The 26,561-nt window shown below is 41.3% G+C and overlaps 1 protein-coding gene across 1 annotated transcript; it reads left to right on the top strand.

The window, feature by feature from the left end:
• The first annotated feature begins 20 nt into the window (after window positions 1-20).
• Window positions 21-26,561, top strand: GTF2H3 (general transcription factor IIH subunit 3). The gene is made up of 13 exons (XM_035016852.1): window positions 21-106; window positions 2,789-2,868; window positions 12,720-12,826; window positions 14,657-14,823; window positions 17,361-17,423; window positions 18,701-18,730; window positions 18,878-18,906; window positions 21,020-21,094; window positions 22,333-22,386; window positions 25,422-25,490; window positions 25,867-26,002; window positions 26,110-26,146; window positions 26,232-26,561. Exons 1-13 carry the CDS (start codon window positions 94-96, stop codon window positions 26,299-26,301), a joined length of 930 nt encoding a protein of 309 aa, XP_034872743.1. The 5' UTR covers window positions 21-93; the 3' UTR covers window positions 26,302-26,561.

Raw genomic sequence — 26,561 nt, 5'->3', positions numbered from 1 at the left:
GGGTCACTCGGCAGCGCCGGAAGTCGGGGCGCGCAGGATCCGGGAGGAGCGCTTGACTGCTTGCTACCTGGCCGTCGGGGGATCCTGGCCGCCATGGTGTCAGACGGTGAGGGCTGTGCGGGGAGGGACCCCCGACCCCGGGACTGGGCGGACTGGGCCTGGCCAGGACCCCCCAGTTGGAGCATTATTTTGGGGGGCTGGGGCAACCTGTTTGGTCTTTAGAGGAGTAGCAAATGTGTTCATTTGTTCAGTAAATAGTTTTGAATGGCCTGTGTGTCAGGCGTTGTTTTATGCTCTGGGGAATACGGCAGAGAACACGGCATTCAGGGTCCTTCGTGCAGGTTACAGTCTAGGACGCGAGGCAGACATCAGGCAAGTAAATCAGAACAATTTTGAAGGGTGACAAGAGCTGTGAAGACAGGATACTGGGATGCTGCACTTCGTTGTGATTAGGGGATGATCATGGAGGAGCTACTTTAGAGAAGAGTCCAGGTACTGAAAGTGAGTCTTGAACGACTGCAAAGGCCCTGTGGCAAGTTGAGCCACTGTATTACACTAAGACAGAAATGGGGGACTTGAGGGTAGAGGAAGGTGGAGAGACCTTCATTCATAAATTAAACTACCAGTTATAGAGTCTGATGCCTTTTTTTTTCTTTTCAAGATTTTATTTATTTGAGAGAGAGCCCGTGCGCAGGAGCGGGGTGGGGGAGAGGGAGAAGCAGACACCCCGGTGAGGAGGGACCCTGACTCCAGGCTCGATCCCAGGACCCTGAGATCATGACCTGAGCCAAAGGCAGATGCTTAACCGACTGAGCCACCCAGGCGCCCTAAGCCTGATGTCTTAAAGGAAGAAAAAAGAGACCAGGGTGGTGGGAGTGAAGTGAACTAGAGGGATAAGAGCAGAAGCTTAGGCAGATGCTTGGCCTTTGTGGGCCATGATAAAGAGGTTGAACTTTTTTTTTTTTTAAGATTTTATTTATTTATTTGACAGACTCCGCGAGAGAGGAAACACAAGCAGGGGGAGTGGGAGAGGAAGAAGCAGACTCTCCGCGGAGCAGGGAGCCCTATGCGGGGCTCGATCCCAGGACTCTGGGATCATGACCTGAGCCGAAGGCAGATGCTTAACGACTGAGCCACCCAGGCGCCCCGCTGCCAGTCTTAGTTGATTTTAGCAACTGTTAAATGTTTAAAAAAAAAAAAAAAGGAGAGGGTCCATGTCATAATTGATGGAAGATGGCAGTAATATTTCCCTCAGTAGTTTGTTGTCAGCATGGAAGGGGATTATAGGATTACATATGCCAGTGGCTGATGTAAAGGAGGCTGACATTGGTGTTCTCTCAAATGGGGGAGCCAGGACCTGTTGGAAGACCTGGGGAGGGTTTTTGGAAGAAAGAGGTAGCATTGGCTTGGGGCTTTGTAGAGTAAATAGGATTTGGATGTGTGAGCAGAAATCGATGATGGAGTGGGGATTATCCTGAAGTAGGAGATGGAACTGCTGGAAGGAAAGTACGGGGGCAGGAAAGACATTATTGCTTTTTGCTATTAAAGGAGCATCCTGGGGTTTTCGTAACAGCTGTACATAAGGGTTCTCATGTTTGTCACCTCAGTTAGAATTTATAGACTTCCTCGAGAGCTTGAACCCAGTATCCCCAGCACCTAACACTGGTATTTAGTGTAAATGTTTGTTGAATGAATCAATGTGTTGTTAGCCTGTTTAGTTGTGTCCAACTTTGGAGAGTAGCCTATTCCTTTTCACGGTAAAATATTTACATAGCAATTGCTTTTCCGTCTTTGGTCTTCACCTTTTAAAAAGTGGTTCCTAGGGGCGCCTGGGTGGCTCAGTCGTTAAGCGTCTGCCTTCGGCTCAGGTTGTGATCCCAGGGTCCTGGGATTGGGCCCCGCATCGGGCTCTCTGCTCCACGGGAAGCCTGCTTCTCCCTCTCCCACGCCCCCTGCTTGTGTTCCCTCTCTCGCTGTGTCTCTCTGTCAAATAAATAAATAAAATCTTAAAAAAAAAAAAAAAAGTGGTTCCTAATCACTGTTGGCCTTGCTGCTAGGTGATTTGATGGATTTGAGGTCAAACTGGTTCCTGTGTCTCCCTTCAGCCTCCCTGTGCCTGAAATTCTACTGCTGTTGAATATTAACTGGTTAATCAGTGGGTTGTGTCCTTGACTGGACATTTAAAATGTGAATATTTTGGGTGCATTTAACAGGTATTTATTGAGCATCTACTACGTGCTAGGCAGTTGTGCCAGGAGCAGAAGATAAGCAATGACAAGACAGAGAAGAATCCCCCCTCATGGAGCTTACGTACTAATGCACGAAAGATGTAGGGGGACAGAAAGCTGGCAAGAGCCTGCTACGGGCCCACAGAGCTTTAAATCATTAAAAGCACTTGACCTTTGGGGCGCCTGGGTGGCTCAGTTGGTTAAGCAGCTGCCTTCGGCTCAGGTCGTGATCCCAGAGTCCTGGGATCAAGCCCCACATTGGGCTCCTTGCTCAGCAGGGAGCCTGCTTCTCCCCTGCCTGCCGTTCCCCCTGCTTGTGCTTGCTCTCTGTCTCTCTCTCTCAGTCTGGTTCTCTCTGTGTCAAATAAATAAAGAAAATCTTTAAAAAAATAAAAAAAAAATAAAAGCACTTGACCTTTGATTAATTTCATGATTATAGGATGATAAACGTGTAAAGGCGTGTGGTGGTGCTTGCTATGGGTTTAATTTACAAATTGGGAATGTTGGCTTGGATACGCTTTCATGAGGCTAATGTGTTTATTTTTTGTTAATATTTTCAGAAGATGAATTGAATCTTCTAGTTATCGTAGTTGATACCAACCCAATTTGGTGGGGAAAGCAAGCATTAAAGGAATCTCAGGTAAGATTGCTTGAGGAGGACTGTGGATAATTCTGGTTTAACTGTGTGTTTATATTGCTTTTTTAAAAATCAGCTTCATTTAAAAAAATCAGCTTTATTAAGGCATATTTTATATACCATAAAATTCATCCTTTATAATGTACAATTCAATGCTTCTTTAGTAAAAATCACAATAAAAGAGTGTAACCATCACTGTAATTTCATTTTATTTATTTTTAATTTTTTTGTGTTTAAGAATCATTTAATTGAAACTCAGAGTACACTTTTGTAAAGAATAATCAGAGAAAGCACCCATGATGGAGAAACAATGATATTCAGGGCAAAACTACATTTCTTTTTTTTAATTTCTTTTTATTTTTTTTATTTTATTATGTAATGTTAGTCACCATACAGTACATCATTAGTTTTTGATGTAGTGATTCACGATTCATTGTTTTCGTTTAACACGCAGTGCTCCATGCAGTACGTGCCCTCCTTAATACCCATCACCGCGCTAACCCATTCCCCCACCTACCTCCCCTCTAAAACCCTCAGTTTGTTTTTCAGAGTCCATAGTCTCTCATGGTTCATCTCTCCCTCCAATTTCCCCCCTTCATTTTTCCCTTCCTTCTCCTAATGTCCTCCATGCTATTCCTTACGTTCCACAAATAAGTGAAACCATATGATAATTGACTTTCTCTGCTTGACTTATTTCACTTAGCCTAATCTCCTCCAGTCCCATCCATGTTGATGTAAAAGTTGGGTATTCATCCTTTCTGATGGCTGAGTAATATTCCATGGTATATATGAACCACATCTTTTTTATCCATTTGTCTCTTGAAGGGCATGTTGGCTCATTCCACAGTTTGGCTATTGCAGACACTGCTACTAAAAACTTTGGGGTGCATATGGCCCTTCTTTTCACTACATCTGTGTCTTTGGGGTAAATACCCAGTAGTGCAATTGCTGGGTCATAGGGTGGCTCTATTTTTAAATTTCTGAGGTACCTCCACACTTTTCCAAAGTGGCTCTACCAACTTGCATTCCCACCAACAGTGTAAGAGGGTTCCCCTTTCTCCACAACCTCTCCAACATTTGTTGTTTCTTGCCTTGTCAATTTTTGCCATTCTAACTGGTGTAAGGTGGTATCTCAGTGTGGTTTTGATTTGGATTTCCCTGATGGCTAATGATGATGACCATTTTTTCATGTGTCCGTTAGCCATTTGTATGTCTTCTTTGGAGAAGTGTCTGTTCATGTCTTCTGCCCATTTTTTGACTTGATTATTTGTTTTTTTGGTGTTGAGTTTGAGAAGTTCTTTATAAATCTTGGATACCAGACCTTTATCTGTAGTGTTGTTTGCAAATATCTTCTCCCATTCTGTGGGTTGCCTCTTTGTTTTGTTGACTGTTTCCTTTGCTGTGCAGAAGCTTTTTATCTTGATGAAGTCCCAAAAGTTCATTTTTGCTTTTGTTTCACTAGCCTTTGGATCTGTATTTTGAAAGAAGTTGTTGTGGCCAATGTCAAAGAGGTTGCTGCCCATGTTCTCCTCTAGGATTTTGATGGATTCCTGTCTCTCATTGAGGTCTTTCATCCATTTTGAGTTTATCTTTGTGAATGGTGTTAGAGAATGGTCAAGTTTCATTCTTCTGCATGTGGCTGTCCAATTTTCCCAGCACCACTTATTGAAGACTGTCTTTTTTCCATTGCATATTTTTTCCTGCTTTGTCGAAGATTATTTGGCCGTAGAGTTGAGGGTCCCTATCTGGGTTCTCTCTTCTGTTCCATTGGTCTATGTGTCTGTTTTTGTGCCAGTACCATGCTGTCTTGGTGATCACTGCTTTATAAGATAGCTTGAAATCGGGCAATGTGATGCCCCCAGCTTTGTTTTTCTTTTTCAACATTTCCTTGGCAATTCGGGGTCCTTTCTGATTCCATACAAATTTCAGGATTTTTTGTTCCAGCACTTTGAAAAATGTCATTGGAATTTTGATCGTGATGGCATTGAAGGTATAGATTGCTCTGGGTAGCATAGGCATTTTAACAATGTTTATTCTTCCGATCCATGAGCATGGAATGTTTTTCTATCTTTTTGTGTCTTCTTCAATTTCTTTCCTGAGTGTTCTGTAGTTCCTAGAGTATAGATCCTTACCTCTTTGGTTAGATTTATTCCGGTATCTTATGGTTTTTGGTGCTATTGTAAATGGAATCGTTTCTCTAATTTCTCTTTCTACAGTTGCATTGTTAGTGTATAAGAAAGCAACTAATTTCTGTGCTTTGATTTTGTGTCCTGCCACATTACTGAATTGCTGTATGAGTTCTAGTAATTTGGGGGTGGATTCTTTTGGATTTTCCACATAAAGTATCATGTCATCTGCGAAAAGAGAGTTTGACTTCTTCTTTGCCAATTTGAATACCTTTTATTTCTTTTTGTTGTCTGATTGCTGTTGCTAGGACTTCTAGTACTATGTTGAACAATAGTGGTGAGAGTGGGCGTCCTTGACGTGTTCCTGATCTTAAGGGAAAGGCTCTCAGCTTTTCCTCATTGAGGATGATATCCGCTGTGGGTTTTTCATAGATGGATTTTATGAACTTGAGGAATGTTCCCTCTATCCCTATACTCTGAAGAGTCTTAATCAGGAAAGGATGCTGTATTTTGTCCAGTGCTTTTTCTGCATCAATTGAGAGGACCATATGGTTCTTCTCTCTTCTCTTATTAATGTGTTCTATCACATTGATTGATTTGCGAATGTTGAACTACCCTTGCATCCCGGGGATAAATCCCGCTTGGTCGTGGTGGATGATCCTTTAAATGTATTGTTGGATCCTATTAGCTAGGATTTTGTTGAGAATTTTGGAATCCATATTCATCAGGGATATCGGTCTGAAATTCTCCTTTTTGATGGGGTCCTTTGCCTGGTTTGGGGATTAAGGTAATGCTGGCCTCATAGAATGAGTCTGGAAGCTTTCCTTCTGTTTCTCTATTTTGAAATAGCTTCAAGAGAATAGATATTATCTCTTCTTTGAAAGTTTGATAGAATTCCCCAGGGAATCCATCAGACCCTGGACTCTTGTTTTTTGGGAGGTTTTTGATCAGTTTCAATCTCGTTACTGGTTATTGGCCTATTCAGGTTGTCACTTTCTTCATGTTTCAGTCTTGGGAGTTTATAGGTTTCCAGGAAGGCATCCATTTCATCCAGATTGCTCAGTTTATTGGCATATAGTTGTTGATAATAATTTCTAATAATTGTTTCTATTTCCTTGGTGTTAGTCGTGATCTCTCCCCTTTCATTCATAATTTTATTAATTTGGGTCCTTTCTCTTTTCTTTTGGATAAGTCTGGCCAGTGGTTTAACGATCTTATTAATTCTTTCAAAGAACCAGCTTCTAGTTTCGTTGATCTGATCTACTGTGTTTCTGGTTTCTAATTCATTGATCTCTGCTCTAATCTTAATTATTTTTCTTCTAATGCATGGCTTAGGCATCGTTTGTTGATTTTTCTCTAGTTCTTTAAGGTGTAGAGTTGGTGAATTCGGGATTTTTCTATTTTTTTGAGTGAGGCTTGGATGGCTATGTATTTCCCCCTTAGGACTGCCTTGCAATTTCTTTTTTTTTTTTTTTAAAGATTTTATTTATTTATTTGAGAGAGAGAGAGAGCACATGAGAGGGGGAGGGTCAGAGGGAGAAGCAGACTCCCCGCTGAGCAGGGAGCCCGATGCGGGACTCGATCCCAGGACTCTAGGATCATGACCTGAGCCGAAGGCAGTCACTTAACCAACTGAGCCACCCAGGCGCCCTGCAATTTCATTTTAGAACATTTCTATCACCCTAGAAAGTTCCCTCATGCCTGTTCAGTCACTGCTTCTACCCCCTAGTTGCAGGCAACCACTGATCTGCTTTCTGCCTCTATATTGCCTTTTCTGGACATTTAATATGGTCCACGACATAGGTAGTCCTTTAAAAAAAAATCTATTTTGGGGCGCCTGGGTGGCTCAGTTGGTTAAGCGACTGCCTTCGGCTCAGGTCATGATCCTGGAGTCCCTGGATCGAGTCCCGCATCGGGCTCCCTGCTTGGCAGGGAGACTGCTTCTGCCTCTGACCCTCCCCCCTCTCATGTGCTCTCTCTCTCTCATTCTCTCAGTCTCAAATAAATAAATAAATAAATCTTAAAAAAAAAATAAATAAAAATCTATTTTGAGGGGCGCCTGGGTGGCTCAGATGGTTAAGTGTCTGCCTTCGGCTCGGGTCATGATCCCAGGATCCTGGGATCAAGCCCTGCATCGGGCTCCCTGCTGAGCGGGGAGCCTGCTTCTCCCTCTGCCTCTGCCTCTGCCTCTGCCTCTGCCTCTGCCTCTGCCTGTTGCTCCCCCTGCTTGTACTCTCTCTCTGTGTCAAATAAAAAATAAAAAATCTTTTTTTTTGTTTTTTGTTTTATTTATTTATTCATGAGAGTCAGAGAGAGAGAGAGAGGCAGAGGCAGAGGGAGAAGCAGGCTCCCCACCTAGCATGGAGCCCGATGCGGGACTTGATCCAGGACCCCGGGATCATGACCTGAGCCGAAGGCAGACGCTTAACCATCTGAGCCACCCAGGCGCCCAAAAAATAAAAAATCTTAAAAAAAATCTATTTTGAAATGTTTTATTTTGAAATAATTATAGACACCTAGGAAATTGTAAAAAAAAAAAAAAATGGTAACAGAGAGGTCCCATGTACCCTTGCCCCAGCTTCTCCCAGTGGTAGCATCTCGTGTACCTAGAGTCCAATAGCGAAACCAGGAAATTGACATCAGTACGCTCTTGAGACCTTACTTAGATCACAGCAGTTTTACTTGCACTCGTGCATACGTGTGGTTCTGTGCTGTCTTATCACATGTATACATTTATGTAACCATCACCACGGTCAAATCAGAGAACCATTCCATCACACGCAGGAGCTCCTTAGTGCTCCCTTTATAGATGCTACCCCTTTGTAGCCAGTCCCTGGTCCTGAACCGTGGTAGATACTGATCTACTACTGTTCTCCAGCGCTTTAGTTCTGTAAATAGTTCATAAAGTGCTTTTGAGGTTTTTTTTTCACTCAACAGAATGCCCTTGATTGTTTCAGGTTGTTTCATGTATCAGTTTGTCCTTTCTATTGCCAGGTGGTATTCCAGGGTATGAGATACCACAGTTTGTTCCTTCACTCACATGGGAAAGCTCTACATTTGCATTGTTTTTTTCAGTTGGCTGTTACGTAAAAGGCTGCTCTGAAAATCTGTATAGACATTTTTGTGTGGATAGAGGTTTTCATTTCTGTGGGATAAGCATCCAGGATTGCAACTGCTAGAACATACGTCCTGTGTTTGGCTTTATAAGAAACTGCTACACTGTTCTCTAGAATGGATTTACATTCCCCCCAGCAAAGTGTAAGAGATGCAGTCTCTCCCTCCCCTCATTCGATGCTGACATGTTTTTATACTAGCTGTTTTCACAGGTGTGTAATGATTCCTTATTATGGTCTTGATTGCATTTCCTCAGTAGCTGGTGATGTTACACGGCTCCTCATAGGCTTGTTGCCCATACAGATAAGCGTCCTGAGATGTCTTTGCATGTCATGTGTCCATTTTCTAGTTGGATTGTTGGGTTATGTTTAACTATTGAGTTTTGAGATTTCTTTATGTATTCGAGATATAAGCTCTTTGTCAGATATTTTGTTTGCAAGTATTTTCTCCCCGTCTTTAGCTTGTCTTTTCATCCTCTTCTGGCGATCTTTCACGGAGCAGAAGGTCTTTAATTTTGATCAAGTCCAGTTTCTCGATATTTAAAAAATACAGCCTGTGCTTTTGGTGCTGTAAGAATTCTCAATCTTGCTCTACATCATAAAGATTTTCACCGGTGTCTTCTGTGAAAAGTTTTACATTTAAATCCACAATCCAGGGACACCCGGCTGGCTCAGTCAGTAGAGCCTGTGACTCTTGATCTCGGGGTTGTGAGTTTGAGCCCCACATTGGGTGTAGAGATTACTTAAAAATAAAATCTTAAAAAAAATCCACAATCAATTTTGAGTTAATTTTTAAAAAAGATTTTATTTGTTTATTTTTAGAGAGAAAGCATTCAGGGGTAGGGACAGAGGGACAGGGAGAGAGAGAGTCTTAAGCAGACTCCATGGGGCTTGATCTCACAACCCTGAGATTACGACCCCAGCTGAAACCAAGAGTCAGTCGCGCAACCAACTGCACCCAGGTGCCCCCATTTTGAGTTAATTTTTTAATAAGCTGTGAAATTTAGATTGAGGTTCATTATTTTGCCTGTGGATAATCCAATTGCTTCAGCACCATTTTTGAAAAGATTACTCTTTCTCCACTGAATGGCTTTTGCAGCCTTGTCAAAAATCACTTGGGTATACATGTGTGGGTTTATTTCTGGGTGCTCTTTCTCTTCCCTTGATCTATTTCTGTGTCTCTCCCTCTACCAGTACCACAGAGTCTTGATTACAATAGCTAGATAGTAAGTCTTGGACTCCAGCAGGCTGATTACTCCAACTTTATTCTTCTTTCTCAAAATTGTTTTTTAAACTATTCTTGTTCCTTTGCCTTTCCATATAAATTTTAGAATGAACTTGTCTATGTCTATAAAAGATCTTATTAGAATCTTGATAGGAATTATGTTAAACCTGTTTATCAATTTGAGGATATACTCAACATAGCCTTGCTATGTCTCTATTATGTTAGGTCTTCCAATCTATAAATACAGTACATCTCTCCATTTATTTAGGTCTTGATTTTTTTCTTTTTTTTTTTTTTTTGATCTTGATTTCTTTCATTAGCATTTTATATATTTTTTAACATTTTTTAAAAAAGATTTTTTAAAATTTATTTGACAGAGAGAGGGAGAGAGCACAAGCAGGGGGAGCGGCAGAGGGAGAGGGAGAAGCAGGCTTCCCGCTGAGCAAGGAGCCTGATGCGGGGCCCGATCCCAGGACCCCGGGATCATGACCCGAGCCAAAGGCAGACGCTTAACCAACTGAGCCACTCAGGTGCCCTGGTGTTTTATATTTTTTATCAGAAAAGTCCTGTATAGGGACGCTTAGGTGGTACAATTCTCCAGTGAAATTGGGCCTGGAGTTTGCTTTTTGGGGAAGTTTTAAACTATGAATTAATTTTTTTTAATAGTTACTAAACTATTTGAATGATATTTTTCATATTGGGCGAGTTTTGGTTATAGGTAGTATTTCGATCTTGTTTTTTTCCACTTAGCGTAATGTTTTTGAGGTTCATCCATGTTGTAGCATGTATTGGTGGTTCCTCTTTATTACTGAATAGTATTTTATTGTATGGATATACTTCTTATTTATCTATTCATGGACATTTGGATTGTTTCTACTTTTTGACTATTACGAATAATGCTGATAATTCTCAAACAAGTCTTTGTGTGGACATACATTTGCATTTCTCTTGAGTAGATGCCTGTGAGTTGGATTGCTGGGCCACATGGTAGGTTTAAATTTAACTTTAAAATGCTGCCAGACTTAAAAAGTGGGTATGCCATTTTCCATTCCCTTGAGCCGTGTGTGAGAGTTCCAGCATCTTCACATCCTTGCCAACACCTGTCTGTCTTTTTTGTTATAGTCATTCTAGTAAGTAGGTAGTGGTATCTCATTGTGGTTTTAATTTGCATTTCTTTAATAACTAGTATATATAGATAGATATTTTATATATCTATTATGTATGTAGTATGTGCTTATAGGCTGTCCTTTTATTTTCTTAGTTGAAAAGCACATTCAGTTATTACACCCAACTTTTAAATTGGGCTGTTTGTTTTCTTATTACTGAGTTATAAGAACTCTTTATATATTCTTTATATATTCTGAATACAAGTCTTTTTTCAAATATATGATTTACTATTTTGTCCTGGTCTATGACTTTATGGCTTGTCTCTTCATTTTCTTAATGGTGTCTTGTTTAAAATCAAGGGGCGCATGGCCAGCTCAGTCAGTAGAGCATGTGACTCTTAATATCAGGGTCATGAGTGCAAGCCACACATGGGGCATAGAACCTACTTAAAAAAAAAAAAGCAAAAGAAAAGTCAAAGTTAAAATAGCTTTATCAAGATATAATTGACATGCAGTGCACAACACATATTTGAAGGGTTCGGTTTAATATGTTTGTTTTTTTTTAAGATTTTTAAAATTTATTTATTTGAGACAGAGAATGAGAGAGAAAGAGCACATGAGAGGGGGGAGGGTCAGAGGCAGAAGCAGGCTCCCTGGCCGAGCAGGGAGCCCGATGCGGGACTCGATCCAGGGACTCCAGGATCATGACCTGAGCCGAAGGCAGTCGCTTAACCAACTGAGCCACCCAGGCGCCCTGATATGTTTTCATATATGTATACATTCGTGAAATTATCACTGCAATCAAAATAATGAGCGTATAAATCTGTCACCCCCAGACGTTTGTTCACGTTCCTTTGTAATTTATTCTACCCACTTCTCTCTGCTTGTCCCCACCCCCAGGCAACCACTGATCAGTTTTATCATTATAGATTAGTTTGCATTTTCTGGAATTTTATATAAATGGAATCAAACAGTATGTAGTGGGATTACTTTTGGTCTGGTTTCTTTACTTAGCATAATTATTTTGAGATTTGTCCATGTTGTTACAGTAATTCATTCCTTTTATTGTTGAATAGTATTCCATTTTATAGATAGAACAGCACATCACTGCATATTACCCTGGTACTCTCCAAGAATACTGTTTTATTTTGAACTCTCATCAGTGGTATATGAGAATGCCTTTTTTTTTTTTTTTTGAACCCACACGAGATGTTCTCTTTCCTTATTTTATGTTTTGCCAATATCATGTACCATAAAAGCTATCTCAATTTGTTTTTATTTATTTATTTATTTATTAAAAAGATTTTATTTATTTATTTGACAGAGAGAGACAGTGAGAGAGGGAACACAGGCAGAGGGAGTGGGAGAGGGAGAAGCAGGCCCCCTGCAGAGCAAGAAGCCCGATGCGGGGCCCAATCCCAGGACCCTGGGATCATGACCTGAGCCGAAGGCAGACACTTAACGACTGAGCCACGCAGGCTCCCCTCACTTTGCTTTTAGTGTATTTGATGACCCCTTGTATTTTTCCCTTGGGGCATTGCCCATTTTCCTCTTTTTTTTTTTTTTTAAACTGATTGTGGACACTCTTTATATTAGAAGGTTAACCTTTTGCCTGTCACGTGTTGGTATTATATTTTCCGTTTGTAATTTGCCTTTCACTTTTGTTTACAGTCATTTTTTTGCCATATAGAAATTTTAATAGGTTTGGTTTATGTTTTTTTTTTTATAAAGTGGAATTTATCAGTGTTTTATTTGCTGCCAGAAGTATCCTTTTCTTTAAGAGAAACATGCTTTATTCCAGGATTATAAAAATATCCACTTATATTTTTTAGTAATATTAGTACTTATGAGAATGTAAGCTCCACGAAAGAAGGGATCTTTGCCTGACACATAACACACATAACAGGGGCTTAGCATACTTAGTGAGTGAACGAATTGAAAACTTGTACAAATCACCAATTTAATCAGTATGTATTAATCACCTACTCTGTTTGTAGTAATAATTTGCTAGTAATTTTATCACAGAATATGTGACATGTTTGCTTTCCTTAAATGTTTGCAGAAAATATTTGTGGAATAATGCAGAAATCATCTCATATAAATAAAATTAGAAAACTAGTTTTCAAGTGTTTTTGCTTATGGCCTTGGAGGAGGGAGCTCCTGAGCAAATATTTAGCAGTGAATAATGGTCTACAATTTAAAGGAAATCCCTATCATTTCAAGACCTAACCTAGTTATTTGGATAGCTACTTCACCTTTTCTAATGTTTTCTGTTTTTCAACAGTTTACTTTATCAAAATGCATAGATGCTGTGATGGTACTGGGAAATTCTCATTTATTCATGAATCGTTCCAACAAACTTGCTGTGATAGCAAGTCACATTCAAGAAAGGTATGACCTTAGTGATTACCTGTTTGGTGCTTAACATTTGTGAGGTTTTTATGCCAGTCAGCATGTACTATTCCTTTTCTGTGTTGCAGAATTTTTTTTAATGTAACATTGAGCAAGACTAACAGCATCAAGAATCAGTACATGTACATTTTGATAGAAATGAATATTGGAAACCTCATTAGCTGGTATCTAATAGATTTGCATCTCGTGCACCTGTAACTTACCCAGGTTCAACCATATGCTAGGCAAAAAACAGGGAGAATTATCAAGCAAGGCTGGCAGCTCCTATCACTGTTCTTTGCGTGAGTCTGCCCCAGGGGGGCAGGTGAAATGGGCAGTGTGATTCTGCTTTCTTTCAGCCAGTTGTGGGCCCTGCGAATTTCTCAGGGTGTAAGGTTTTGCTGCTCTGGGTGTGATTCTGGTGTTTCTAGATAAGGGTTTTTTCTTGTTAATTGGGTTTTAACCCAAGCCAACTACTCCATCTGGTGCTCAGCTGAAGAAACAGTGACTTTTTCCAACATGGGTGTAAACACTGGCTGGGTTAGAGTCTCTTCAGGATGGGTGCATAGGTTTGCAGCTGCTTTGCAAACATGACCATGTATATGGTACATATTTTAACCATATTTACTTTTCATATATATGCTGACCACAGAATCATATTCTTCATGTAAGACATGGCTCTTCTATGTCTTGATTAAATGTCACATCTTGGTAGAAGTGACTCTTGTGTACCAGTGTATTTCATATGAGGTCAGTGGATAGTTCTCAAATTTCTCATTTCTTAGGGCTGCTCTCTTTGGTGTGTTGAAAGAGCCTATGGGCCCCCAGGTAAGTGCTCCTGCTCCCATGATCACCATACATTTTTCTGAGTTGGATGAAAAAGATGACACCGATTTGGTTAAGACATCAAAAGAAAAACTATAAAAAGCAAAGTATTCCAACTTTTAGAAAAATCAGATATGTGTTTTTACAGGAGTACTATAAAAATCATGAAGCACTAGGAGAATCTTTTCAGGGACCCTTGGAGCAGATTTTTATTAGATAAATATACCTCAAATAATAAACTGGTCGTAAGTTAGAATTTGGTATGACTCTCTTCCCAGTTGGCATCTGAGAAAGTAGAATGAGAATGACTGTGAAGCATTTCAAGAGACTGGGACCCAGCACATGCATTATTTCCTCTCATTTGTTAGAAAACAGTGGGATCATCAAAACATTCTCTGGTGGTAGACTCATGTTTGCCAATTTGCCTGTTTTATACATTTCTTTTTTTTTTTTTAAAGATTTTATTTATTTATTTGACCGAGAGAGCACAAGTAGGCAGAGAGGCAGGCAGAGGGAGAGGGAGAAGCAGGCTCTCTGCTGAGCAGGGAGCCCGACGTGGGGCTTGATCCCAGGACCCTGGGATCATGACCTGAGCCGAAGGCAGCCGCTTAACTGACTGAGCCACCCAGGTGCCCCTGTTTTATACATTTCTTTTTTTTCTTTTTTTAAAAGATTTTATTTATTTATTTGACAGAGAGAGCGATAGCGAGAGAGGGAACACAAGCAGGGGGAGTGGGAGAGGGAGAAGCAGGCCTCCCGCGGAACAGGGAGCCCGATGTGGGACTCGATCCCAGGACCCTGGGATCATGACCTGAGCCGAAGGCAGACGCTCAACGACTGAGCCACCCAGGCGCCCCTGTTTTATACATTTCTTAAAAATGAAATTTATTATAGAGTCTTGTGAGGCAGAATTGGTGTGGTTGGTTGGTTGCTGAATTTCATCTGAATGTTGAGTGAGGACAGAGTCCTGGTGTAATTCAGTGTTTTCTCCCCCCACTGTTTCAGTCGATTCTTATATCCTGGAAAAAATGGCAGACTTGGAGACTTTTTTGGAGAGCCTGGCAACCCTTCTTCTGAATTCAGCCCCTCAGGGAGCAAGGATGGGAAATACGAGTTGTTCACAGCGGCGAATGAAGTTATTGCTGAAGAGATTAAAGATCTCATGACCAAGAGTAACAGCTTTCTTTCTCCATTATTGTTATTTTACAATTGCAGTTGCATGTGGTGGTCCTTGAGGCTTTAAGTCCAGAGATTTGGGGCTCTTGGGAGTATTTACTTGTGTTCTCTCTCTTTTCTTTTGTAAAATCATTTTCCTCAAGGCCTGTGCCTTGTTTGCCTGCCTTGCCAGCATTTCACGCTGTCCACCAGCCTCTACTTCTTGAATCAGACTCTCAGCATCTCAGGATATCCTTTTGACTTGTTTTCCTCTGTTTTTGGACCATTCTTCCATTTCTGACTTTTCTTTCATCTTGTCCCATAAAAAATAGGTTTTTTAATTCCGCACATTATTTTATTTTTTCTTCCTCTGTATGTTTTCATCCACTCATGTTTAATTATCATTTCTATGTGAACACTTCCCAGTCTTTGTCTCTAATCCAGCCTTTCTTTCACCAAATGTCTCCACGTAGGTGTCCCACAGTGTGGCTAACGCGCCCCAGACCAGTTTCCTTATCTTTCCCTCCCAGCTACACACCATTTCCACTCCTAGTTTCTGACACGCCCATCCACCTACTTTTTCAAATTCAGAGCTTTCATTTTTGACCCCTTTCTGCTCACATTCAACATCTAATCAGCTATGATGTCCTATTAGTTTAGCCTTAGAAGTACCTCCAAAATCTGACCTCTAATATCTCATCTAGCTCAACCCAGCACCGTTGGTCTTTTGGGCTGGATAATTCTTTGTTGTGGGGACTGTCTTATGCTTTGGAGGATACTTAGCAGCATCCTGGCCTAGACCCATTAGATATCATAACATTCCTCAGTTGTGACAACCAAATATATCTCAGACTTTGCCACATATCCCCTGCAGGGCACAGCTGCCCAGGTGGAGAACTGTTGCTCTGGATCATTGGAACAGCTTCTGCCCGCTGACTCCTGTCTGTCCCCATTCAGGTCTTTCCTTAACTCTTTCACAGTTAATCTTCCTAAAAATCTGAGCTGCTGTTTCTTTTTTTTTTTAAAGATTTTATTTATTTGACAGAGAGAGATACAGCGAGAGGAGGAACACAAGCAGGGGGAGGGGGAGAGCAGGCTTCCCGCAGAGCAAGGAGCCCGATGCGGGGCTCGATCCCAGGACCCTGGGACTATGACCTGAGCCGAAGGCAGATGCTTAACGACTGAGCCACCCAGGCGCCCCTGAGCTGCTGTTTCCTGGCTTAAAGACTACGACTGGTTCCCTGTTGCCTGTAGACTGTCGTTTTTAAACTGTAGCCTCTATCAGAGTTACCTGGAAAAGAAAGGCAACTCTTTAGAGACAGGAAGTGGTTAGTGGTTTCTCGGGGTTGGGGGAGGAGTGCTTGGAATGGGCCCAAGTGATCTTTTAGGGTAAAGGAAATGTTCTAAAATTGGGTTGTGGTAATCGTTTACAACTCTCTAAATTTGCTTAAAAAACATTGAATTGTTTACTTAAAAGGATTGAATTTTATGATCTGTCAGTTATACCCCGATAAAGCTGGTAAAAATCACCTGGAGGGCTTATTAAAACAAAATGCTGGGTTCCACTCTGTAGTTTCTGATTTAGCAGGTCTAGGGTGGTCCCAAGAACCTGTGTTTCTCTTAAGTTCCCAGGTAATGCTCTTATACTTGGTTCTAGAATCATACTTTGAGAATCATGGGCCTCCAGGGTAAAGTCCCAACTTCTCAGTATGGTGTTCAAGACCTTTCGTGGTCTCACCTCACCCATGGGTGGAAGTATTTGTGGTCCTGGACCAGCTGCAGGCCCCATTCGCACCAGATGTCAATCTGGGCTCTCCACCATCTTGAGCTGCTTGACATTTTCACTCAAGGCTTAAAACAAGTTGCTAGCTTTGTCCCTGCTTGCCACAGCCAGAGGGCTTCTTCCAGCCCCATTTCCATTAGCGGGGCAGCTCTCTGAGGGGCATGAGACAGAGGCAGTGGCGGGAAGGAGGGCAGAGAGGCTCAGAGCAGGCAGTTGCACGTGACCTCTTGTACCACTTAGATCTCCAACAAACCTGAACCTTTCCAGATAACACCAGGATATTTTTTTACTGTGGTAGAATATACATGATGCAGACTGGCTCAGTCAGTGGAGCATGTGACTCCAATCTCAGGGTTGTAAGTTGAGCCTCACATTGGGTGTAGAGATTACTTAAAAATAAAATCTTTAGGGGCACCTGGGTGGCTCAGTCGTTAAGCGTCTGCTTTCGGCTCAGGTCATGATCCCAGGGTCCTGGGATCGAGCCCCGCATCGGGCTCCCTGCTCTGCAGGAAGCCTGCTTCTCCCTCTCCCACTCCCCCTGCTTGTGTTCCCTCTCTCACTGTGTCTCTTTGTCAAATAAATGAATAAAATCTTTAAAAAAAAAATTGCTTATTTAAGCATTACTGAGAACAGATGGCTATCTTATGTTTTTAAACCTGGTTTGGAAGTATCAGCTGATTTTATTCATGAAGAAGAATGCTTTGCTTTAAAAATGATCTTAGTTCAGGAAAATACCTAAAAACTTTCTTTAACTTTTTTTTTTTTTTGCAGGTGACATAAAGGGTCATCATACAGAAACGCTGCTGGCAGGATCCCTCGCCAAAGCTCTTTGCTGTATCCTTGGTGTTCTAGTTACTCAGAAGGTGGCTTCTGAATATCTTAACTTGTGATAATTTTTAGAACTTTGGGTGTCCATATTAAGGAAAATCATGAATATTCTAAAGTGGGTAACCAAAAAATAGTTTATCTTGGCTTTGGAATATTTTTAAGATAAGCTGTAAAAATTAAAAATTAGAAATGTAAAGAAGGGCGCCTGGGTGGCTCAGTTGGTTAAGCGACTGCCTTCGGCTCAGATCATGATCCTGGAGTCCCGGGATCGAGTCCCGCATCGGGCTCCCTGCTCGGCAGGGAGTCTGCTTCTCCCTCTGACCCTCCTCCCTCTCATGCTCTCTGTCTCTCATTCTCTCTCTCGTAAATAAAAAAAAAAAAAAAAAAAAGAAATGTAAAGAAAACTCTGGTTTCTCTAGTATGTCCTTCTGCTCACAACAAATTCTTCAGGATGCTTGTATCTTGCTTTGACAAATTGGGGAGGGTGTGTTTGTTTTTTCCACCTTCCTTAAGTTAGGAGCAGTGTGTTTGGTATTTATAAAAGCCATTTACTGATCCTGAGGGTTAATAAATGAATGGTTTCTCCAGAGGCCCACAGGTTATTTGCACTTAACATAGAGTGAACAACACTGTTCTAAGCATGTTGATGTTGTCTGTCTGTGTGATGTTCTCCTAGTCTTTAAAAAAAAAAGATTTATTTACTTGAGAGAGAGCATAGAGAGAGAGAGACAGGGAGAAGCAGACTCCCTGCTGAACAAAGAGCCTGACGTGGGGCTCATTCCCAGGACCCTGAGATCATGACCTGAGCTGGAGGCAGATGCTTAACCGACTGAGCCACCCAGGCGCCCCTGTATTCTCCCTGTCTTGTGTAATTTAATTTCTTTGTTTTGGAAAGTATTGAGTGAGCCCTGTGCCCTAGACTTTGGGGATGCCTGGTCATCTGTGTGTGGTTTTCACATTTGTTATCTGGCTTATCGATTTACCTGTCATCCCAGTATTCAAATCTAGGATGTGGTGGATAATCACAGAAGGATAAATCATGGTAATTTTAATTTTCTGGGACAGAGATCATGTTTTGATCAGGTTACAAAGCTCAGTTGATTGCAGTTGGTAATTGGAAACCCCCAATTACTCTTGTGTGTTTATCAGGGGAAATAGAGCATTTCTTTTTTCAGCTAGGTGGATACTGGATTTATTTAAAATTTGAGGTTATTTTTCTGTTTACTATAAATCTTCATGAAATTAAATAATATTTTAAAATTCCTTAATGCTAAAAAAATTAGACATTCATAGAATGAACAAGGAGGTTAAAGGTAGGTGTCTGTGGTTTTTTGTGAGATCTAGAATCCTTATTTTACTGCTATAATTTTGGTGGACTGTTTAAAAATATTGGGAATAAAACCTGATAATATGTTTAATAAGATTCAGTTAAATCGTAATCTGTCTTTATCTCTTTATAGATAATCAGGAAATGAAATCAAGGATTTTGGTAAGATTAAAAAAATCAGTACTATTTTTATATACCAACTATAACCAATTAGAAAGCATAATGGGAAGTAACACCCATTTATAATAAATACGAGTATCCAGAATAAATTAACAAGCAATGTGTAAAATTGATTATGATGAAAAACAAATTTTGAGAGACAGAATTGAAAGAATGGCCATATTTTATTCTTAGATGTCAGTTTTTCCGAAGTTAAACTGTAAATTCAATGCAATCTCAGAATTTTTTTTTAAAGATTTTATTTATTTAGAGCGTGCATGTCACGGGGGTGGGGTGGGGGAAGGGGAGAGGGCGGTGAACAGAGGAAGAGGGACTCTGAAGCCGACTCCACGCCAAGTGCTTTAAGAAATTCAACAGTAAGGGGTGCCTGGCTTGCTCAGTTGGTAGACTGTGTGACTCTTGATCTCAGGGTAGTAAAGTTCGAGCTCCATGTTGGGTGTGGAGATTACTTAAAATCTTAAAAAAAAATTTTTTTTTTTCAATAGCTCAGTGAGAATAGCCAGGTGCTTTCTGAAAGAGAATAATAAGCAGGAACTTGCTGTTAGGCCTCAAAACACATTGCAAAGCTACAATAATAGTGTGGTTCTGGGGCAGTAGTAGGCCCAGAGTAAATAGGGAAGACTAGACTCCAGAAATAAAATCAGGTCCACAGAGGAGTTTGACTTGTGGAAAGGAAGCACTTAAGTTAGTGGGAAGAAAATGAATGATCAGTTAAAGGTGCTGGGCCAATTGGTTGGCCATCTGGGGGAAAACAAAGTTAGATCTCATTGCTCACACCTAAATAATTCTAGTAAAGGTCAGACATGTCACTGGAAAAGTTCAAGTCATAAAAGTGCTGAAAGAAAATACCTGTTTATAATCTCAAGTTGGAGAGGACCTTGCTGAGCATGATGTGAAGCTTAAGACCTCAAGAAAATCAAATCCCCAAAACAAGGATGAAAGAGAAGCTATTAGGAAAAATATTTTCAGCATAGCTACCTGACAGAGGATTAATTTAGTAGTTCTAAAATGAAAAAGAGCTCTTATCAATTAAATTTTATTTTTTTATCTTACTCATTTATTTTTTTAAGTAGGCTCCATGCTGGCCGTGGAGCCCAATTCGGGGCTTGAAGTCATGACCCTGAGATCAAGACCTGAGTTGAGATCAAGAGTCGGACACTTAACCAGCTGAACCACCCAGGCACCCTGCTCTTACCAATTAAATTTTAAAAGCTAAGGTTTACTCTAAAGAAATAGGTAGAAAACATAAGCAGCCTGCAAATGCTAACTGCAAATAACCAGTTAGCATTTGAAAATACATGCAGCCTTACTAGTAAGCAAAGAAATAGAAACATCCAGTAACAGGGTTTTCATTGTGTGCTTCTTGCTCAGCACAAATGGGCAGTTTGCAGCGCTGATGGCAGGGTTGGGGATGGCTTATTCTCTTGCACTGCCAACGGGAGGGTGAATCGGTACAACTTTTTTGGAGGAACGTTTGGTAACCTCTGTCAGGAGGTATACTTCAGCAATCTCCCTGATTATTTTAGGAGCTAGTCAGAGAGTTGTGTCAAGCATATATGAGAATGTTCACCAGAGCATTGTCTAAAACAGGATTGGAAGCCGCTGCAGTTTCCTCTATAGATAATTGGCTCAGCAGTGGACTCTATGAAGTTAGCCCAAAGGATGATACACATCCAAATTCACTGATACAAGATTCCCCACTCCCCCAGATACTGTGGAACCAGAAAGCAAGTTGCAGCAGCGCCTGGCTGGCTCAATGGGTAGAGCATGTGACTCTTGATCTCAGGGTCGCGAATTTGAGCCCCACGTTGGGTGCAGAGTTTACTTAAAAAAAAAAAAAAATCAGGTTGCAGAGCACTAGATAATCATCCCGGGGTGTGTCTGTGCACGCACCCACCTAGCTGTTGCCTGGAACTATTAACAGGGACTATCTCTTGGAGGGTAGGGACTGGGGAGGTTCTTGCCGCCGTCTTTACGCCGTACGTATTAGTTAAGAGCAGTAACCGGGCAGGCAGATTAGGGAAGCTGCGCTGGTTGTGTCTGCAGGGAGACCTCGGCTATGCCTGCGAGGTGTTCATGCGGATATGATTTTTAGGTGATCAAGGCTGCAGAAGACAGCGCGCTGCAGTATATGAACTTCATGAATGTCATCTTTGCAGCACAGAAGCAGGTGAATTGGGAGCCTCCTTTTTTTTTTTTAGTTTTAATTTGAATTCCAGCATAGTTAACATACAGTGTTATATTAGTGTCAGGTGTGCAATATCGTGATCCAACACTCCCATGCGTCACCTGGTGCTCATCACGACACGTGTGCTCCTTAGTCCCCACCACCTGTTTCCCCCACCCCCCTCCCCTTTGGTGACCATCAGTGTGTTCTCTGTAGTTAAGAGCTTGTTTCTTGGGTTGCCTCTCTCTCTCTCTCTCTCTCTCTCTCTCTCTCTTTCCCCCCTTGGGAGCATTCTTTTAGAAAATATTTGTTTCATAATGAATTTTATTTTTTGAATGACCTACATACAGAGATATTTTGACTAACTGGCCTTATCAGTGGATGAAGAATCTGGAATTCATATTTTGTACTAGTCATTTCTCAATTTTGGGTCCCCAGAAAAAGGTACACTGAAACACAGTTTTGCCTATGGTTTCATGGTATTAGTGTAACCCCGTTTAGCACATCCTTGGACCTCAGGCTAAGAGTCCCTAGTTTACAGTTTTGCTGTGTGCCTTGCCTCAATTCCTCTATCTCTTTGCTTTAGGGAGGTCTTATCAAGAATTGATATTTTTTACTTTGCAGATAATTGAATGAATTTACACTAACTCAAATGAATTATCACTAATACATTTTCTTTGATATGGTTAAAGAATAAACTTTCTTAAAACTTAAGTGTCGGGGCGCCTGGGTGGCTCAGATGGTTAAGCGTCTGCCTTCGGCTCAGGTCACGATCCCAGGTTCCCGGGATCAAGTCCCGCATCGGGCTCCCTGCTCAGCGGGGAGCCTGCTTCTCCCTCTGCCTCTCTCTCTCTCTGTCTCTGTCTCTTATGAATAAATAAATAAAAACTTTAATAAAAAAAACCTTAAGTTTTAACCCCAAATGCTGCCATATTCATGCCTAACAGTCTCTGTGTCGTAGCAGCAGCATGATGTAGTGAAAAGACCACGGGCTTTGGGGACAGACAGACTGGGGTTGACAGCACTGCCCCTCCCTCCCCCTGGCTCTGTGGCCACAGCCTGGCCAAGGCGTGGGTGCTTCAGCTGCAAAATGCAGATTGAATATCTGCTTTGCAGAGTTATTCTGCATATCAAATAAGCTGTTTTAGGAATAGTCTAAAAAAAAAATAGCACATAGTAGGTTCCCAGTGTAAGTCATTATTTTTATTATTCCTATAATGTTTTCGGAATGTTCATTTCAGAATATTTTGATCGATGCCTGTGTTTTAGACTCGGATTCAGGACTCCTCCAACAGGTACGTGTTCAGTGGAAGTGTGGTAGTGGTGGTCTGGGGAGCATGGTGTGTTCTCTTTATTGTTAAATGTCTGTCACCAACGTTCACACATTTTTAGGAATTAGCCTGTGTGAGGCTGTCGCTTAGAGCACTAACATCTCTCTGGTCCTTATTTTTTTATTGAAGTAAGTTGACACACAATGTCACATTAGTTTCAGGTGTACAACTCTCTGGTTCCTTCAAAATTTTTATTTACGTTTTACATAATGATTGATGCTGTAAAAGTGAGTCACGTATTGACATGAATTCAAGCAACACGGGAAAGTATTTTTTAAAGGGGTAAAAAATCCCTTCAAATCCTATCATCTTAAAATTACCGTTGCTAATATTAGGTGAACAGCGTAACAGATCTCTATAGGTATAGATGGAAGAATGGATCGCTAAGCAGAGAGTTTAATAAAGATAGGATTGTACCCCAGATCTGTGCTGTCCTATATGATAGTTATATGGCCATTGAGCTCTTGAAATGAGTCTGGTGAATTGAGGTATACTGTTAAGTGTAAAACACACACTGAATTTCAAAGACTTAATATGAAGAACAGAATGTAAAATAAAGATTTTTATATTGATTACATATTAAGCTGATAATACTTTGGATATACTGAGTTAAATAAAATGTTATTAAAATTAATTTTATCTTTTTTTTTTCCTTTTTTTATGCGGCTAGAAAATTTTAAGTTTCACATGTTGCCCATATTTTATTTCTGTTGGACAGCACTGTTAGATGTTGCTTTTCAGTCAAATATATGAAACTGCAATCTAATGTAACCAAAAAGGGGAAAAAAGAAACAAATAAGACTGAAGAAATTGCTGAACTTTTGATAAATGTTTTTTTCGACCACAAGAAATATTCTTTGCTAAAAGATCAGTTAAAAGCACAAAACTGGAAAATGCTGAGTTTAGGATACTGCCGAGGACACAGAGTGGGAAGGGGAGATATGATTAGAAAGTATACTAACGTCAGAGGTTCCAAATTGTCCTATTTCTTAAGCTTGATGGTAGATACATGGTGTTCATTTTATTTAAACCATACTTACATGTTATGTATATATACTCTTGCACATATGGTTATATTTTAGAATTAAAAAATCAAAAATGTTGAATACATTTTTTAACTGCACATTTCACTCTACACAGTGTCTGCTAACTCCTAGAAGATCTTGGCTGTACCCTGAGTTTAAATGCTCTGCCTCCCCGACCCTCACATCGCTATGTCTGGGCCAGATGCAGGCTCTCTGTGTTCCAGACTTGCATAGTCAGCTGCTCAGGCAGCATCTCCCCTTGGACATCCAGAAGCATCTCCACTTTAACTTGTCTGAAGCAGAACTCCTTATTTTTTCCATGTTGCCTCCCAGGGGCCTCCCCATCGCAGCAAGTGGCAGCTCAGTTCATCAGCCAAAAATCCAAGCCAAAATCCTGACTCTGCCTTGTTTCTTCTCTTTCTCCCTTTCCAACCCATTAGCCAATCCTTTTGACTTGATCTTTGAAATAGTCCCTGAATCCCACCATATGTCTTCTCCTTCGTTGCTACCCCTCAAGTGGAGGATTGTAGTATCTGTTAACTGGTCTCTGTTTCTACGCTTACCCCGCCCACTGAAGTCCGTTCTCAAGACAGTCAGAATGAAGCTTTCAAAATATAAATCAGATCTTGTCACTCACCTGCTTAAAACCCTCGCATGGCATCTCCTCACACATAGACTAAAACCCAGATTTCTGCCATGGCCGTCTGTACCCCCCGCACAATATGGTTTCTGGGTATCTCTTTGTCCCCATGGAATCTCCCTCTTTACTCCACCCACACTGGGCTCCTTGCTTTAAAACTACAGGCCTGCCACCGCCTAAGGGTGTCTGTGTTTGCTGTTTCCTCTGCTTCTAAGGCTTCTCCTCAGATATTTGCTTGGTTTACTCCCTGCCCTCATTTGGGTCTCTGCTTCTGTGTCACCTCCTCAGAGAAGCCTTCCCTGACCATCCAGTGTCACTCCCTGTCCCCTTACCCAACTTCATTTGTCTTCATAGAAGTGATCATAACCTCTGACGTTATTTCAGCATTTACTTAACTGATTGACTCTCTGTCTTTCCCCCGCTTGCACCCGAGTGTCCATCAGTGGATGAACGGAGTTAAATAAGTTGTGGTATAACCATACGATAGAATATTATTTGGTCATAAAAAGGAATAAAGTACTGATCTTGCCACAATGTAGATAAACCTTGAAAACATGATGCTAAGGGAAAATTGTACGAGCCCATTTATCTGAAATGTCCAGAATAGGCCAATCCATGGAGATAGACCGTGGGTCACTGGTAGCCTAGGAGTAGGGGGTTGGGAATAACTGCTAATAGGTATGAGGTTTCTTTTTTTTTTTTTAAAGATATTATTTATTTGACAGAGAGAACACAAGCAGAGGGAGACAGGGAGAAGCAGGCTCCCTGCTGATGAGCAAGGAGCCTGATGTGGGACTCGATCCCAGGACCCTGGGATCATGACCCAGGCCGAAGGCAGCCGCTTAACTGACTGAGCCACCCAGGCGTCCCTGAGGTTTCTTTTTGGGGTGAGGAAATGTTCTGGAACTAGATAGTGCAGTTGCACAACTCTGAAGACAGTAAAAAGTAGTGAAGCCCACACTTTAAAGGGTGAATTTTATGGCCTGAGCATAATCTCAAAGCTGTTGTTAAAAATATAATGAAACTGAGTAAACGTGGCTGGAATAAAAATTTCATCAGTAGTAAACACAGAGGAGAAAGGGCATGTACTGTGCTCACTAAGGTCTTCAAAGGGTGGAAGAGTGTGGTGCCTGTGGCAGAAATAGTTGAACACCTTGAGAGGTAGCAGGAAGTTTCTGGTCCTCACGCACCCTTGGGAAACCGTGCCCTTTTGATTGGCACCGTCATATCCCCCTCTCCTTTGGAGACCTGAAGCATTGCTGGTGAGAATTACATCTCTCTGGAAAAGGTAAACGAGTGCCAGTTTGGCAGAGAGCCCTTTGGATGTCTTGCAGGCTTGTGACATCACGGGGGGACTGTACTTGAAGGTGCCTCAGATGCCGTCCCTTCTGCAGTATTTACTGGTAAGGAACCTAACACCTTGCGTCTGGGTGAGCCCCTCTCCGCCCCCCGGGGAATGAAGGGGAGCACAATGGCTGATGCTAGTAAGTGGGAGGAGTAGATGGGTGTTAGAAGTGGACACTTCGGGTCGTCTTCGAAGGGAGCTGCATACAGACTGTTGGAGGACTGTTCAGACAGTCCTACAACAGCTTGGGGAGGTGCTCCGTAACTGCTGAATGAATAACGCAATTCTTGATGGACTTCTAAGGAAAATCCTAATTTATTATTCACCTTAGTGATCACTGGCTAATATCTGATACCTGTGTTGTAACTTCTGATTATTTTTCCCCATGTTTTAAATAAAATTTCCTTGCCTCCTTTTTTTTTTTTTTTTTAAAGTGGGTTTTTCTTCCTGATCAAGATCAAAGATCTCAGTTAATCCTCCCACCCCCCGTTCATGTGGACTACCGGGCAGCTTGCTTCTGCCATCGAAATCTCATTGAAATTGGCTATGTCTGTTCTGTGTGCTTGTCAAGTAAGTTCAAGTGCAGACTTTTCTGTGTTGGGGGCGGGGGTGGCAGAAAATAAGTCAACTGGGCGGTTTTTTTCAACATCCTGTTTGTTTGTTTTTCATATTTACAGTATTCTGCAGTTTCAGTCCTATCTGTACCACGTGCGAGTAAGTATCCCTGGGCTGGTGTGGCTGGCTCACGCGGGAGAGATTCAGAGCTCCTAAGAGGGTCTTCCTCTCTGTGTCGTTACAGGACAGCCTTTAAGATTTCTCTGCCTCCTGTGCTGAAGGCCAAGAAAAAGAAACTGAAAGTGTCCGTGTGATCATACAATCCCCCCAGTCTTTTAGAGCCTATTAATAGAAATTGTATGGTGGAATGTTAGGAGGCCCTGAAAAAAATACAGTGCGTGTGGGATAATTTTGAATGAAGTTCCTTACAGGAAAGATTTCTAGACCATTATCCTCATGCTGTGCTTTTGGGAGACTGCTTTATTTGAGGGGGTCATTCTATGCAATCTTTTCTGACTGGTTTTTGTCCACAGAGGGAGAAGAAAGCACAAATTAGTTAGTGACTTTTTTTTTT

This window comes from Mirounga leonina, unplaced genomic scaffold, assembly GCF_011800145.1.
Source record: "Mirounga leonina isolate KUSES-001 unplaced genomic scaffold, KU_Mleo_1.0 Mir_171, whole genome shotgun sequence".
NCBI classification, from domain to species: Eukaryota; Metazoa; Chordata; class Mammalia; order Carnivora; family Phocidae; genus Mirounga; species Mirounga leonina.
Note: the sequence above shows the minus strand (reverse complement) of the source record. Positions and strands in the feature narration are given on the sequence as shown.